The sequence below is a fragment of the Megascapheus bottae genome, chromosome 7 (genome assembly GCF_031878675.1).
Source record: "Megascapheus bottae isolate mThoBot1 chromosome 7, mThoBot2.hap1, whole genome shotgun sequence".
Lineage (NCBI taxonomy): Eukaryota > Metazoa > Chordata > Mammalia > Rodentia > Geomyidae > Megascapheus > Megascapheus bottae.
The window spans coordinates 68021235-68035830 of record NC_143515.1 but is presented as its reverse complement, the minus strand read 5'-3'; the positions used below and the strand labels follow the sequence as shown (position 1 = coordinate 68035830).

Below are 14596 nucleotides of genomic sequence, written 5' to 3'. Positions count from 1 at the left end.
TATCTTGAAATCTTTATTAAAAGGTCAGCAATGTATGGTGAACTCCTGTCTCAAAGACCAGCAGCCAGCAAATATACCTAACACTGTTAGGAAACTGAGCTGTGAAGGCCAGAGAGGAAAGAAAGAACAAAAACAATGCCAACAAACCAATTCAGCTCCAATGGAGAGCTAAATGGGGATGCCATGGTGACCAGAGAAGAGACAGGAGACAGGACACGAACACAGAAGCACTTGGCATGGTATAGTGGCACCTGTCCTGGTCTGGGCTTAAATATGGTCAGATCAGGGGGCAGGGGGAAGGAAAGTCCAGTCCTTGGCATTGGATTGACAGGTTTAGTAATCTGTCCACCAAGTGCCCACTTCTACCTCAGAGATTCAGGCATGTCCATCACCTGGGAGGCTGTGGCTTTGCCTCCCTCCCCTCCCCTGCCCCAATGAAGACAAACCCTACCATCCATCATGTGCCAAGACGGCACCAGCCAGACCCAATCTCCCTATTTCAGGCAATCACCCTTAGATAATATTGCTGCTTACCTAACTTGAACTTACTATTAGTAATAATAAGAAGAAGTTCTTAATGATCATTTTTAATTTGAACATGTGTTTTGACTCTCAAGAAACAGTCATGATTGAAAGGGAAAAGCAAGGAAATACTCGGTGCTTTGGAAAGGATGGTGTTCTACTTTTGGGCCCAGCTGACATTCACATATACCAAAGCAGTAATCATCTGAACAATCGGAACTTCTTCAAATACTGGCTCACTTCTTCTTTGGGATACGGCCGGAGTGCTATGCAAGTGGCAATATTCTCTGGCTGTTCAAGCCATAGCATGTGGTCAATGTTCTTTTGTTGCAGGGTCTCAGCCAGCTCCTTCAGGGCGGTCTCATCTGGGGCCTAAGAGGTGTAGAACACAGAACACAGATTGGATAGCCTATTTAGGAAACAACAGAAGGCCACACAAAGATAGAGGCCTCTCTTCACTGAAACTAGAGAAACAGCTCTTCCACATGAAGTTTGATTTCCTGGTTTGCCGTTCCCTCCACAGGGTCTTAGACATGTGGGCGCAGAGTGCTGGGGAGAGGGCAGACAGGGAGACACTAATAGTCTTGTATATGGACCGAAGATTTTTCTCCTCTCTCTTGAGATATTGTTACCTGTGTTGTCAGTAATTATACTCCATAGCACTTTTAGTTCATTTTTACAACAGTACCTGCAATGGCGATCCCTAATCCCTCCTCCCGTTCTGACTGTGAGAGCTGACTGCTGGAAGGGTTTCTACAGTCACAAGCACCTTTCTCCTCTCTCCCCTCAAACCTACAACAGTCTCCCTTTTGCTAGGATGACTCCTATTTTATGGAAGGAAGAACAAACCATTCACTAACATTCTTGTAAACTTGTTTCTGGGCCATCATTGTCACTCAATTCAGAAGTCCGTGCTAAATACTATTGCAGGAACTACTAAAATTATTGCTCAGAAAAGAATGTATTATTTTGTATAAGACACATACTTTGCCTATAAAGGCAGAAACCAATAAGGTAACTAAAGGGAATGCTGGGAGTGCCACTCCCAGGCCTATATCCTTCCAACAAGCCATGCTGGGGGAGGGTCCCATTATTCCCCCTGGGGCGGCAAATATAATAGGTATTTGAACCAGACTGCTGGACTTGAAACTCTTACTCTATCACCTATTGGTTGTATAATCATGAGTTTATGTGACTTGGCTGGGATTCTTTTTTCCATTGTGAAAGAATCATCCTTCCTAGTAGTAATACAAATGCAATGACATTAGGCTTAAGCCCAGATGCTTGGTCTAGTTAATCTTTTTTTTTTGCCAGTCCTGGGCTTGGGCTCAGGGCCTGAGCACTGTCCTTGGACTTTCTCAAGGCTAGCACTCTGCCACTTGAACCTCAGCACCACTTCCTGCTTTTTGCTATGTATGTGGTACCAAGGAATCGAACCCGGGTCTTCATGCATACTAGGCAAGCGCTCTACCACTAGGCCAAACTCCCGGCCCTGGTCTAGTTAATCTTAAGACTGCCTTGTACATTTGAGTTGCTATTTTAGTAACTCAATTTAATCAGTAGACTCCTAAGTCCCCTACTTTTAGTAGAGGTTAAAATGTTTGAATTGGGCTGGGTGCAGTAATCCTAGCAACTCAGGAGGCTGAGATATGAGGATCAAAGTTCAAAGCCAGCCCGGTACTATCTCTAATTAACCAGTAGAAAACCACAAGTGGAGCTGTGGTTTAAGGGTAGGGTGTTAGCCTTGAGCTGAAGAGCTCAGGGACGGCACCTACGCCCAGAGTTCAAGCCCCATGATCAAAAGAAAAAAAACAACAACAAAAAAAAACGGGAATTGTCAGATATCTTTTAGTGTTTCATGTGCTTCAAAGAAAAGGGGTCTTGAACCTGATGTTTTTGGGAGTCTTCACATTAAAGACTATAAATGAGGGCTGAGATGTGAGTCATGTGGCAGAGTACCTTCCTAGCAGTCTAAGGCCTTAGATTCAAACTTCAGTACCACCAAAAGAAAACAAAACCCCAAACCCAATGAAACCCAAAACCCAAATAACAATCAAAATGATTGTTATCTGCATGCACCCTTTCTGCCTAGTCATAGATTAACATTTTCTTACAGATTATTGCTTTTTTTTTCACTCCTTAACAACAATACTGCTCTTCAAAGAGATCATCTTTTGCAGTAAGCCACAAGAGGATTACCCCAACCCCCAGAGTGACTTTTAAATCACTCTGTAAATAGAATATATAGAATATAGCTCAACAAGCATATTGTGAACATTTTTCCATGTCACTAAATATGCTTCAAAAACATTTCTGCTAGCTGCATAGTAATTTAAGGACACAAACCAATCCCTACCACTGAAAATTTAAACTTCTCACCATGCCTGTGTGCTGGTATTGGAGCTTGGAACTGACAGCCTTGAGGTTCTTAGGTTTTTCACTGAAGACAGGTGCTCTACCACTTAAAGCAAGCCCTCACTTCTGGTTGTTCTGATTGAAGATAGGAGTCATATTGACTCTTCTGCCTGAGCTGGAATTGAAGCACGGCTCTCCTGAGTGGCTGAGATTACAGGAATGAGCCACGAAGGCCTGGTTGTCACTTAAAAAATAAAGTGGCCCTATGAATGTTTTTGTGCAATGCTCTTTTCTTGCATCTGATTATTTTCGTAAGAGATACAGAATTCCTAACAGCAGAATCCACAAAGGATAAGATCTGTCTGGCTATCTGCAAAAAAGAACCTGACCACCCTGGTAAAAGATGTCCCAATTTACACCCCTGTACCTGGTGTTTTTGATGCTATGTTTGATACTAGCATCTAAAATATTTTCAAATAAGACCTGTAATCCCACCTTCTCAGGAAGCTGAGATCTGAGGATGACGGTTGGAAGCCAGCTCGGGCAGGAAAGTCGGAGACACTTCTCTGCACTGAGCACCAAAAAGCTGGAATGGAGCTGTGGCTCAAGTGGTAGACCGCCAGCCTTGAGCAGAAAAGCTCAGGGTCTGCGTGAGAGCCCTGAGTTCAAGCCCCAGGATCGGCACGAATAAATAAAACAAAGAAACCCTTTGAAATAATTGGTAAATGAACTGCTCCCCTGAGAATAAAGCACGGTGTGGCCTCATCCCTCCCGCGCTGGGATGCGAACCCCCGCTCTGCGCTCCAGAGCGTCGTCTAAGGGACGCCGGAGCCACGGGCCGGCGGAGAGCCTGAGGGGACGCGAACACGCCTAAGTAAACGGCCCTCGGTGCGCTCTTCACAGTCAGACCCGGCGCAGGGGAAGGATTCCCGAGAAACAAAGCCCTGGAACTTCTAGCCTCAAGTACGAGTTAAGAGGATTTTCCTTCCTCTCCCCTCGCCTCTCCACTGAGAAGCCTCGACCACGCCCACATCCGGACCCTAGCCACGCCCACATCCGGACCCAAGTCCTCAGCGCCCCGCCCCCTCCGCCCCCACCTCACCTCGAGGACCACCTTGCGCATGCGCCCCAGCTCCCGGAGATAGGCGGCCGTGTGCGGGTGGTCGCGGTGGAGGTGTAAGGCTGCCGTAGCAGCGTGACAAGCTTGCGCTACCAACGCGCCCGCGGGCCAGGAGAACGGAGCCTTCGATAAATCTTTTCGTAACACCAAATACTGTACTAGGATCTGCAGCTCCGCCCCAGAGGACGCCATCTTCCCGACTGTCCGAATGGCTGAACTTGCCCCTCGGTGCATGCTGGGATCAGGGTGTCCTGGGCGCCGCCATAGTTTTGTACGGCGGGAGCGCAAAGCACCCTGGGACCAGCGGGTTGAATTTGAAGGCGGGGACGGCGGGAATTCTCATCCCCTGGCCTGGGTGGGAACGAGCCGAGGTATGGAGAAACTGAGTGTGGCCGGGGCCGCGGCCAGGGTGGAGGGGCTGCCCGGCTTTGTGAGGCTCCTTCTGCGTGCAGGGAAGCCCGGGCTGGCCAGAGGGGCAGCGCGCTCGCGGAGTTCCCCGGCGGCGGGAGGGTAGCTGGGACGCAGCTGACCCCTGACGGGCCCGACGGGGACTTTGGGTTTTCCGGGTCCGTGTGAATGAGCACAGAGGGGACTTTGTTACTGTTTTCTTCCGCCATTAAGGACACCTGGGTCTTACACTTAACCTGGGCAGCTTCCTAGGAAGGCGCTGGACAGTCGGAGGAAGAGATGGAACCGGCGAGTGCTTTATGTCTGGACGGCGAGTCCGAAGCAGGTACTGGAAGGGTTGCCTTGGTCCCTTCACTAACGCGCGGGCTGACGTGGGACCCGTCCCTATTGGCAACACATGGTGAAAGGAACGAACTAACCAAGTCCATTCCACAAGGAGAAAAGGCTTCGAGTGTTGTTAGGCAGCTGCTCCTTTTGAAACGGGTAGGTTGCATCCATAATGTGGGCTTAGGTTCAGAGCGACAGCGTGAGCATTACTTGTGAGCGAGGGCCTCTGTGCGCCAGTGACTTCAAGGCTGCATAGACCTGGCTCCACCTTTATAATGATTGCGGCCCTGGGAAGGTTACTTTACAGGGAGTTCTCTGCCTCAGTTCCTTCTAGAAAATAAGTGGAGGTAAATGATAGCATGTGGTGGTGACTGTGGGTATTAGATATGTATCTCTGTGATTGTCAAGTAAAAATAGCTCATGCTATCCATAGGAAATAGCATGCCTTTACATGCTTTGGAAGTAAAGCATCTAGTACAAGTATCTAGTTTTTAGAAAATATTCAAATGGGCCGGGAGGGTGGCCTAGCGGTAGAGTGCTTGCCTAGCATGCACGAAGACCCGGGTTCAATTCCTTGGTACCACATACATAGAAAAAAGCTGGAAGTGGTACTGAGGCTCAGGTGGTAGAACTCTAGCCTTGAGAAAAGTCCAAGGACAGTGCTCAGGCCCTGAGCTTAAGCCCAGGACTGGCAAAAAATAAAAAAAAAAAAATTTCAAATGCTCTATTACTGGAACTGATTAGCGTTATGAAATTAAGAACTTTACTGGTCCTTAGTTAATTGTTCGAAAACTGAGATTTACCTTCATGTTTCTGTCTAAAAGTGAAGTTCTTTGTACCTTTTCTTGTTAATAATGCTCAGTAAGATTTGTGGACAATTCTTGGTGTTGTGCCTTTCTAGTCTTATACTTTTTTTTTGGGGGGGGGGGGTTCATGGAGCTTGAACTCAGCCAGGGACCTTTCCCTGAGCTCTTCAGCTCAAGGCTGCCGCCTTACCCTTAAGCCAAGCCTCACTTCTCGTTTTCTAGAGGTTAATTGGAAGATAAGACTCTTTGGTCCTTTTATGCCTGGCCTGGTTTTGAAACTTGATCCTCATATCTCAGCCTCCTGAGTGGCTAGGATTACAGGTGTGAGCCACTGTTCTCGGCTTTTTAGTCTTATACTGCCAATACTTTGTGTAGTTTGACCTACTTTTTCAAGCCTGGTGACTATATTCTAAGAATTAGATGATTTCTGAGTCAGTGAAATCTGGTGACCCTCTTTTTCTCTGAGTCATTAAGATCATGGAGAATCAGTTATATTCGGAAAACTTAACCTGACACTTTAGATAATTAACACTATGTGGGTTGACATTGATCTCAAATAGGTCTGGTGACTTTTATGTATTAAAAACATACTACCACTGGATGCTAGTGGCTTATATTGGTTATCCTAACTACTCAGAAGGCTAAGATCTAAGGATCACAGTTCAAAGGCAGCCTCAACAGCCCTGGAGACTTATCTCCAATTAACCAGCAAAAGGTCAGAAGTGGAGCTGTGGCTTAAGTGGTATGCAGCTGGCCACAGAGTTCTGAAAAAAAAAAACAAAAAAACCCCAACTTTTTTTCTCTTTTGTACCAATACTAGGGCTTGACCTCAGCGTCTTGTGCTCTTCCTTAGCTTTTCGGTTCATGTCACTTGAGTCACAGCTTCACTTCTGGCTTCTTGCTGGTTAACTGTACATAAAAGTCTCACATATTTGTTTCCCCTGGACTGACTTCAAATCTTGAACCTCAGCTCTCTGAAAAAGTAGAACTACAGGTGTTAGTCACCAGTGCCCAGCTCTGTTCATTCTTAAAATGCAGCCAGTTTCCAGAATTAGAAACTTTGTCTTACAAAGTTGCTTTTTTTAAACTTAGGTGTTTTAGCCCACTTGGAAAGACTAGAGGCTCAAGTAAAGAAATCTGAAGTGCTTCGGAGAGCCCAGATCAAGGAAAGTGCCCTTCGAACCAAGATCCATGAACTGAGGCTTCGTCGAGACCAGCTGAGGGCCGAAGTGAAGCTACGCCAAGCCAGAGTATGTGTAGCCAATAGAGAGACTGAATGTGAGGATGAATATGGTCTAAGTACTTTATGTGGGTGTATGAAAATAGAACAGTGAAACCATCTGGAATAGCTCTAAGAAGCAGCATGGGGCATAAAGAAAGGTGATAGGATGAAGTTTGTGGAGTATACTGTATTGCATGTACAGAATGTCACATAAAACCTTCCTGTCAACTAGTACATGCTAATAAACTTTGTCAGTTGTGGGACTTGAACTCTGGGCCTGGGCGCTGTCTCTGAGGTCTTCAGCTCAAGGCTATTGCCCTACCCCTTAAACCACAGTGCCACTTCTGTTTTTCTGGTTATTAATTGGAGATAAGAGTCTCATGGACATTTTAGTGCCCGGGCTGGCTTTGAACTTCGATCCTCAGATCTCAGTCTCCTGAGTACCTAGGATTACAGGCGTGAGCTAATACAGGGTTTTTGCTAATAAACTTTTTAAGGAAAATATATATATTGAAGTTAGAATAAGAAACCACCCTTAAATTCTTAGAATAGGCTAAATTTGGTTTGATGTATTCTGTTTATAATAATGCTGAAGCTGATTTGCTGCTATTTGCTAAAGGACTTTCGCATTTAAATTTTCAAGCCTGTCTCTATGATTTTTTTGGGGGGGGGTCGGTTGTGGGACTTGAACTTGGCCTGGGTGCTGTCCCTGAGCTCTTCAGCTCAAGGCTACTGCCCTAACCCTTGAGCCACAGTACCACTTCTGGTTTTCTGGTAGTTAATTGGAGATAAGGGTCTCATGGACTTTAGTGCCCAGGCTGGCTTTGAACTGCGATCCACAGATCTCAGCCTCCTAAGTAGCTAGGACTACAGGCGTGAGTCACTGCACCCGGCTCTATGATTTATTTTTTTTTAATGCCTTGTAATGACATGTTGAGGTTTTGACTAGTCTCCAACAGATTGACCTTCCCCCCCCCCCCCCCCCCGGATCCTAGAGCTTGAACTTAGGACCTGGGCACTGTCCTCAAGCTTTCTCAAAGCTAGCATTCAACCACTTGAGCCACAGCACCAGTCTGTCTTTTTTTTCTGTGTATGTGATACTGAGAAATCAAACCCAGAGCTTCCACTAATCCACACTCCCAGCCCCTTTTCCTTTGTATTTACTTATTTATTTTTTTATTCTCTGGAAGGATTTATATAAAACTGACATTATTGCCTGTCATCCTAGCTGTTCAGGAGGCTGTGGTCTGAGGATTGTCGTTCAAAGCCAGCCCAGGCAGGAAAGTCTGTGAGGCTCTTAGCTCCAATTAACCAGGAGAAAATGGGAAGTGGAGCTGTGGCTGTAAGTAGTAGAGTGCTAGCCATGAGCAAAAGAGCACAGAGACAGAGTCCAGGCCCAGAGTTCCAGCCCTACAAACAACAACAACAAAAAGTTGACACTATTTTCCTCAAATTTTTATGATGATCTGGTGAGGCACTTTCAGTCTTTATCTGTAAGGGTTTTTAAATTTTGAAGCTGATTGCTTTTATCTGCAGATTTTCTGTCTTTTGCTAAGTTGTATTTTTCAAAGAGTTTGTCTACTTCATGTAAACTGTTTGGTTTTGGGTGCTAGTTTGGACTGAGGGTCCGGGCACTAACTCTTGAGTTTTTTGTTTTTGTTTTTTTTTATTCATGATTGGTGCTCTGCCACTTGAGCTGTACTTCTGGCCTTTTGCAGATTAATTAATTGGAAATGAGTCTCACAGGCTTTCTTGCTCAGGCTGGCTTCATACTGTAGTCTTCAGATCTCACTCAGCTTTCTGAGTAGCTAGGATTACACTCTTGAACCATTTGTGTCCAGCTTAACACACTTAAAGTTACTTAAAACTTTTTCTTAACTTGCTGACTTGGGAATAGAGAGTGGATACATAAGATCTCATATCTTTTTTTTAACTCTAGTATTATATTCCTCTGTGACCCTAAGAAGCATCTTTAGTTTCTTGGGGTTTTGGGTTTTTTTTTTTTTGTTTGTTAGTCCTGGGCTTGGGCTCAGGGCCTGAGCACTGTCCTTGGACTTTCTCAAGGCTAGCACTCTACCACTTGAGCCTCAACACCACTTCCAGCTTTTTTCTATGTATGTGGTACCGAGGAATCAAACCCAGGTATTCTTGCATGCTAGGCAAGCACTCTACCACTAGGCCAAACTCCCAGCCCCTTGTGTAGTTTTTCAAACCCTTATCACCTATGAACAGTATTGAACCAATGAGCAAATGCCAAGGGCAAACTGCATGCCGAGTGTTGGGTTCCTGTTTCCTGGGATCTTGGCCCATAGAAAGTTGCTTTGGTAATGCTGGATTCCATTTGTGCCCTTGGAACTTGAGGTGCAAATTAGCAAATGCTGAGGAGGAAGCCTCAGAACAGCCATCCAACATCAGAGCCTTTGTCTTTGCTCTTCATTCCTTGCAGTGTTTAGGTTGCTCTCCAATAACTTCAGGCTTTTTTCTGTTTGCTTGCTTGCTGCTTTGAATTTTTTATATTTTATCCAGTTTCCATAGTTGTTCTGGAGGGAAGTGCAGCCTGACACCACCTGCTGGGCTGTAGCTGGAAGTGCAATCTTTACTTAAGAGTCCTGGTGCTTGAAAACTCTGATGTCTGGCCCAGAGCAGCTTCCCTGCTTTGCTTTGTAGCCATCTGTTCTGTTTGCTCAGTCCAGACTTTCATTACACACTACTTTCCTTCCTCCTCTCACAAGTCTCCCCATCCTCACCCAAATCCTAGCTCTTCAGCCTAGTTTATACTTTTGATTCCTGCACTGTGTGACCCACTGACTCTTCCTCTACTGTGAATGTATACACCAACTCCATGACCATGACAACACAAAGTGCTTGATGTATTACATAATAGAAAAACTCCATTTTGCTTTTGTCCAGTCAGATGAGGACAGGAACTTTGTGATTTACCCCTTAGTAATCTCTTTGATTTGTTGCCTTTCTTACAGGCTAAAACATCTACTAATGTTGAACCTGACCAAACGGTGGAGGTCAGTGAACAAGCAGTTTTGGAAAGACAACGAGAAAATGTAATAGCCATTCTACAGGCATATCGGTTTACAGGTACAATTCTTTGTGACCTGATTCATTCTAGATGTCTCTAGTTTGTTGGACTTTAATGTGTAGATTAGGAAGGTTTGTTTTGCACCCCCTACCCTCTTGATTTATACAAACTGGCATGCTAGTTTGTAGCATTTTTCTGATTGGCCCTTTACTAGACTTCCTTTTCATTGCCAGTCTGCCTATGTTACTGATCAGATAGGTTAAACCTGTCAGGTCTATGTTTCATTCTAAGTACATAAGAGAGGGCTGGGGGGAGAACTGGAGACTATCACAGTTTGACAATCGGAAGAGAGGGAGAGGGGGTAAACTGGATGTTTTTCTCAATAATTTGATATTTAAGGCTTCTTTCTTCTTAGCTCCTTCCATAGGCTCCTCTATCCCCTTCATTCAGGGAGCATTTGTGCACAGTGGCTATATACCAGGCCATGTACAGGGTGCTGGATGCTCAGTGAGTCAGGTGCTGCTTTTGCCTGTCATCTGCTGAGGTGCTGTCTCACTGTTTTGCTCAGGGTTTAGTGGGAAGCTGACCAGTCGTGGGGTCTGTGTGTGCATCAGTACCGCCTTTGAGGGGACCCTACTGGATTCCTATTTTGTGGATCTTGTCATCGAGAAGCCACTGTGGATACATCACCATTCTGTCCCAGCCTTTATTCCTCTGGAAAAGATAGCCGCACAGTTCCTACAGACGGATATTCAGCGCTTCCTCTTCACTCTCAGCGACTACCTAAATGCGTACTCTGGGAGGAAGTACCAGGCTGACCGGCTCCAGGTGTGTACAGCAGTTGGATACCCTGTTTTAGGATCCCCAAAGGAAAATAGGTTTTCTTTTATTTTAAATGTTTCTTAAGTTAGAGCTAAAAGTTTGTCCTCTTTACCCCTCCCCCTCTTTTTTTTTGTCTGTCATGGGGCTTGAACTCTGGACCTGGGCATTGTCCCTGAGCTCTTCAGCTCAAGGCTACTGCTCTTCCCCTTAAGTCACAGCACCACTTCCAGTTTTCTGGTGGCTTACTGGAGTCTCATGGACTTTAGTGCCCGGGCTGGCTTTGAACCATGATCCTCAGGTCTCAGCATTCTAAGTAGCTAGGATTACAGGCTTCTAATTCTTGTTTCTTATTGCTATTCCTTTTCTTCCTCACCCTTTTGAAACTTGGGATGATACTGAATTGTGGGTCCTGGCTAAGGGATGATGTACTTCTAATGGTGATCCTCAATTTTTATCACTAGGTAGTAGAGCACTGTTGCTCTTCTTTCAGAGTATCTGATGGATGTTGAGGGTATCTACCATAAGGAAACATCTGTTTAGATACACAGTACTGGATGTTGTCCATCTCCAGATCTCTGGCCTCCCTTCTAACTGGGTAGCAGTTTAGCTAAATTTGGGGTATAAACCATAGAGACAGGGAATGAATACAAATAAGATTGTAAGTTGCTCATTTAAATTTAGTATTTCCCCTCTGTGCATTTGGAAAGACAAGCTGCCAGTTATTAGTTACATTTGATACGTAAATGCAGGCATGAAGCATCTTATTGTATAATAGTGTCAGTGAATTTCTGAAATTCTCCTTCCTTTCACACCCTGGGCCATCCAATAATACTAGTCCATTTTTAGGCCTTTTCTGTCCCTTACTTATTGCTCTGAATTCATGGCCCTCCTTTTGCTAGCCCTGTGTGAAGTGCATAGCCATTGCCTGTGGTGTTGCAGTCCACTCACTTGCTCTGTTCTTCATCCACTAGAGTGACTTTGCAGCCTCCCTGGCTGGACCTCTGCAGAGAAATGCCCTGTGCAACCTGCTGTCATTTACTTATAAAGAAAATGTGGGGGCTCAGTCCATGCTGTGTTGTGCCAGATTGCTGTATAAGAACCTGACAAAAACTCTCCCAACTGATGTTACAGTTACTTACCAAGGTAAGAGGAAGGCCAGGTAAGTGGAACTGCTAAGTCTGATATGCTCTGCATTGTGTAGGATGAGCAAAGCAGATGGACTGTCCCTAGAGGACAGTTCTTCTCTTTGAGAAACTAAGGTTTTCCTCTCTTCTTTGTAAGTGGTAACTAAAATAGCCTAGTCATCCATTTTTTTAAGTTTGGTTTTACATCAATGTATTAGTCTTGACCTTATTTAAATCACAGCCAACTTAATTACATACCTCCTTTACTCATAAGCTCTGTCTTTTAAGATATATCATCTGCTACATATTCAAAACTTTTTGGGTTTGTACTTTTCCAAAGGAAGCCATTTTATCTTGATGTCTCAGTTCTACCTGACTTGCTTTCATGGGAGGCCCCCTCTAGCAGAAAAACGATCAAAAGGCTGAGTCACAGGGGCATCTGAACTGAGGCTCATTTACCATGTAGCCAAATAGGGCAAGTTAGTATACACAAACTTTCTAGAGTGTATTCTCTAAATGGGAGCTTTTTAGAGTGAGCTGAGAAAGGCTTTCTAACCAAATGTACCATAATTATGTAACATTGGCAATAGGGTAAAATGTTGATGCATTAGATTTCACAGCATAGGTCTTAGATTTCTCTAAGCAGTGTGTTTTAATTCCATAATCTTAAAAATTGTACCGGTCTCATAAGGGCAGCCTTTCTACTCTCCAATAAAGTTACACGGGTTCAGAATAGTGTGATTCAGCTCTGCTTCCCTTGGTTGCATAAGCAAGATTGATAGAATTATTATTATTTTTTTTTTTTTTAGGGATGGAAGCACAGTCTAACACATTACAGTCAGAACATCAGGAGTCCCATGAAACACTGTTCCTCACAAACCCCATACATAGGGTATTCGCTTCCTTTTCACAAGGAGAAAAACTGGACTCAAGGGTCTGGAGCTGAAACTATGCAAAGGTTCTACATTCCTTACCTGGAGCCATCCTCACCTTGAGCAGACGTCTGCTTCACCAAGATGCTGAACAAGTATGTCTCTAGACACTGGAACTTTCACAAGTTCTCTATGTCTGTCTGCACACGATGCTTATTTGATAGAAGATACCTTATGAAAGGCTAACGAGTACTTCTACCCTTTGAGGGGAAGCCTTGAGTGACTTTGCTTTTCAGGACACTAGATTTGGGGCTAGGATCATGGCTCAAGTGAATGCTTGCCTAGCAAACATAAGGCTCTGAGTTCAAACCTCTGTACTACCCAGAATACGCTGACACATGCTATGAAGTAGATCACATAGATTTTTTTTAAAAGGGCTGAGTGTGAGTTGGGCACCAGTGGCTTATTCCTGTAATCCTGGCTACTTAGGAGGCTGAGATCTGGAGAATGTCAGTTCAATCCAGCTCAAGTAGAAAAGTCTCATGAGTCATCATCTCCAAAGTAACCATCCTTCCTCCCCATTGCGAGGCCTTGGGCCTTCCTGTCTGTACCGGTGCTTACTGTTCCTTGGCTTAGGGCCAGCTGACGTGTGTGAAAGCATGTCTGGCTGGTTAGGCTCTCCCATTTCAGCTCCTGTCCCTGTTAGTCAATCACAGATAGGAGCTTTATTGCCTGGGGCTTCACACCACTTCCTAAGCCTCCTGATGATTAGGCAGTCATGGGCAGTACCACCAGCCAGCTCTAGAGAATGGCAGAGCACAAGAAGCAGGTATGGCCGTCCTCTAGAAAAAAGCCATGTAGAATGAGAAGTCTTAGCTTAAGTTCTTGCTTTCTAGGCATGTGGTAGGGGGCAGTGCTTTGAGCCAGCCAAGCAGTCAACAAACATGTTAACAGAATGACTACAGTGATCCCATCAAGTTGAGTAAAGCTTTTAATAAAACAGTCTTGTTCTTTACCAATACCTGTAAATTCTCTTTTAAAGCAGTAGCAAAGGCGACTGTAGCAAGAGCTCAGAAGGCAAGGCAGTATTGGAAAGTGTTTTTTTAAACAGGTTAAAAATATAAATGTAGAGATCTGTTTATATATTTTTCTTTCAGAAATCACCTCCCTCCCCCCACCAGGTGAAAGGAAATATTGCACATTCTGCTCTCATATCTAAGGTGACAGGGGTTCCAGAAGAACCTTTCAAGATTATCAGGAACGTCAGGATAAGGAAGGGCCTTTAACCTAAGTGGTACCTTGTGCAGACGGCTGTCTCCAGGGGACGGTGCAAGCACTGCTGTCAAGTCCCAGCCAGGACCCCGCCGAGCCCTCCTCTTCAGCACCCACCCCCTCAGCCAGCAGCAGAGGCACGCCGCATGCCACCTCTGCTGGGTCCTGCTCACAGTGGCCATGGCCTGACTTGGGGAAGAAGGCTGAGTTGGAGCTGGGGCTCTGGAAGGGCTGTTCCAGTACTATGCCTAAGCCCCTACTCTGGGAAGCTACAGGCACAGAGGCATGCGGCCACCCTCCGAGCTCACAGAGGAAGGCTCGAGATTTTTTTAAACCTAAAGTCTATGGGAATGTGTACTTCAATTTGGGACCATTGGGACTTGGTCGTTTAACTTTTCCCAAAAGCTTTCTTTACCTCCAGAAATAAAGTTCTCCCTTATGTGGCCCATCCATCACAGGGGCTGAGGCCATTCACGAGTTGTCTACCACCTGGTGGGGCAGTGTGACAGAGGAGCCATTGGGGAAGGCCACTGGTCTGTCTCGCCCCTTTAAGAAAAAGGTCAGCAGCTCCCCCTTTCCTTTCACAAAGATGGGGCCTCGCCTCACAAAGCGAAAGCCATACTCTCGGAGGATGACCTGTGTCTCTTCCACCACCTGCACAGGAGAACAGACAGTGCCAGGCAGTTAGTGAGGAACCCAGACCACTCTGGGA

At 45.3% G+C, this 14596-nt stretch overlaps 3 protein-coding genes across 4 annotated transcripts in view; 1 reads left to right on the top strand and 2 right to left on the bottom strand.

The window, feature by feature from the left end:
• Positions 1-104: 104 nt before the first annotated feature.
• Positions 105-4744, bottom strand: Ptrhd1 (peptidyl-tRNA hydrolase domain containing 1). The gene is made up of 2 exons (XM_090337357.1): positions 3980-4744; positions 105-894 (listed from the first exon to the last, which is right to left on the bottom strand). Exons 1-2 carry the CDS (start codon positions 4229-4231, stop codon positions 724-726), a joined length of 423 nt encoding a protein of 140 aa, XP_090193483.1. The 5' UTR covers positions 4232-4744; the 3' UTR covers positions 105-723.
• Positions 4178-14336, top strand: Cenpo (centromere protein O). Its single transcript, XM_090337356.1, has 8 exons — positions 4178-4368; positions 4619-4730; positions 6631-6788; positions 9739-9853; positions 10363-10622; positions 11588-11759; positions 12550-12767; positions 13770-14336. Exons 2-7 carry the CDS (start codon positions 4685-4687, stop codon positions 12684-12686), a joined length of 888 nt encoding a protein of 295 aa, XP_090193482.1. The 5' UTR covers positions 4178-4368; positions 4619-4684; the 3' UTR covers positions 12687-12767; positions 13770-14336.
• The window catches only part of Adcy3 (adenylate cyclase 3), a 73627-nt gene continuing 72621 nt past the window's right edge, over positions 13591-14596 (bottom strand). For both annotated transcript variants that reach the window (XM_090337354.1, XM_090337355.1), the window contains exon 22: positions 13591-14538. In XM_090337354.1, coding sequence (XP_090193480.1) covers positions 14356-14538 — 183 coding nt within the window. In that variant the 3' untranslated portion in view covers positions 13591-14355. The remainder of the gene's footprint in view (positions 14539-14596) is intronic.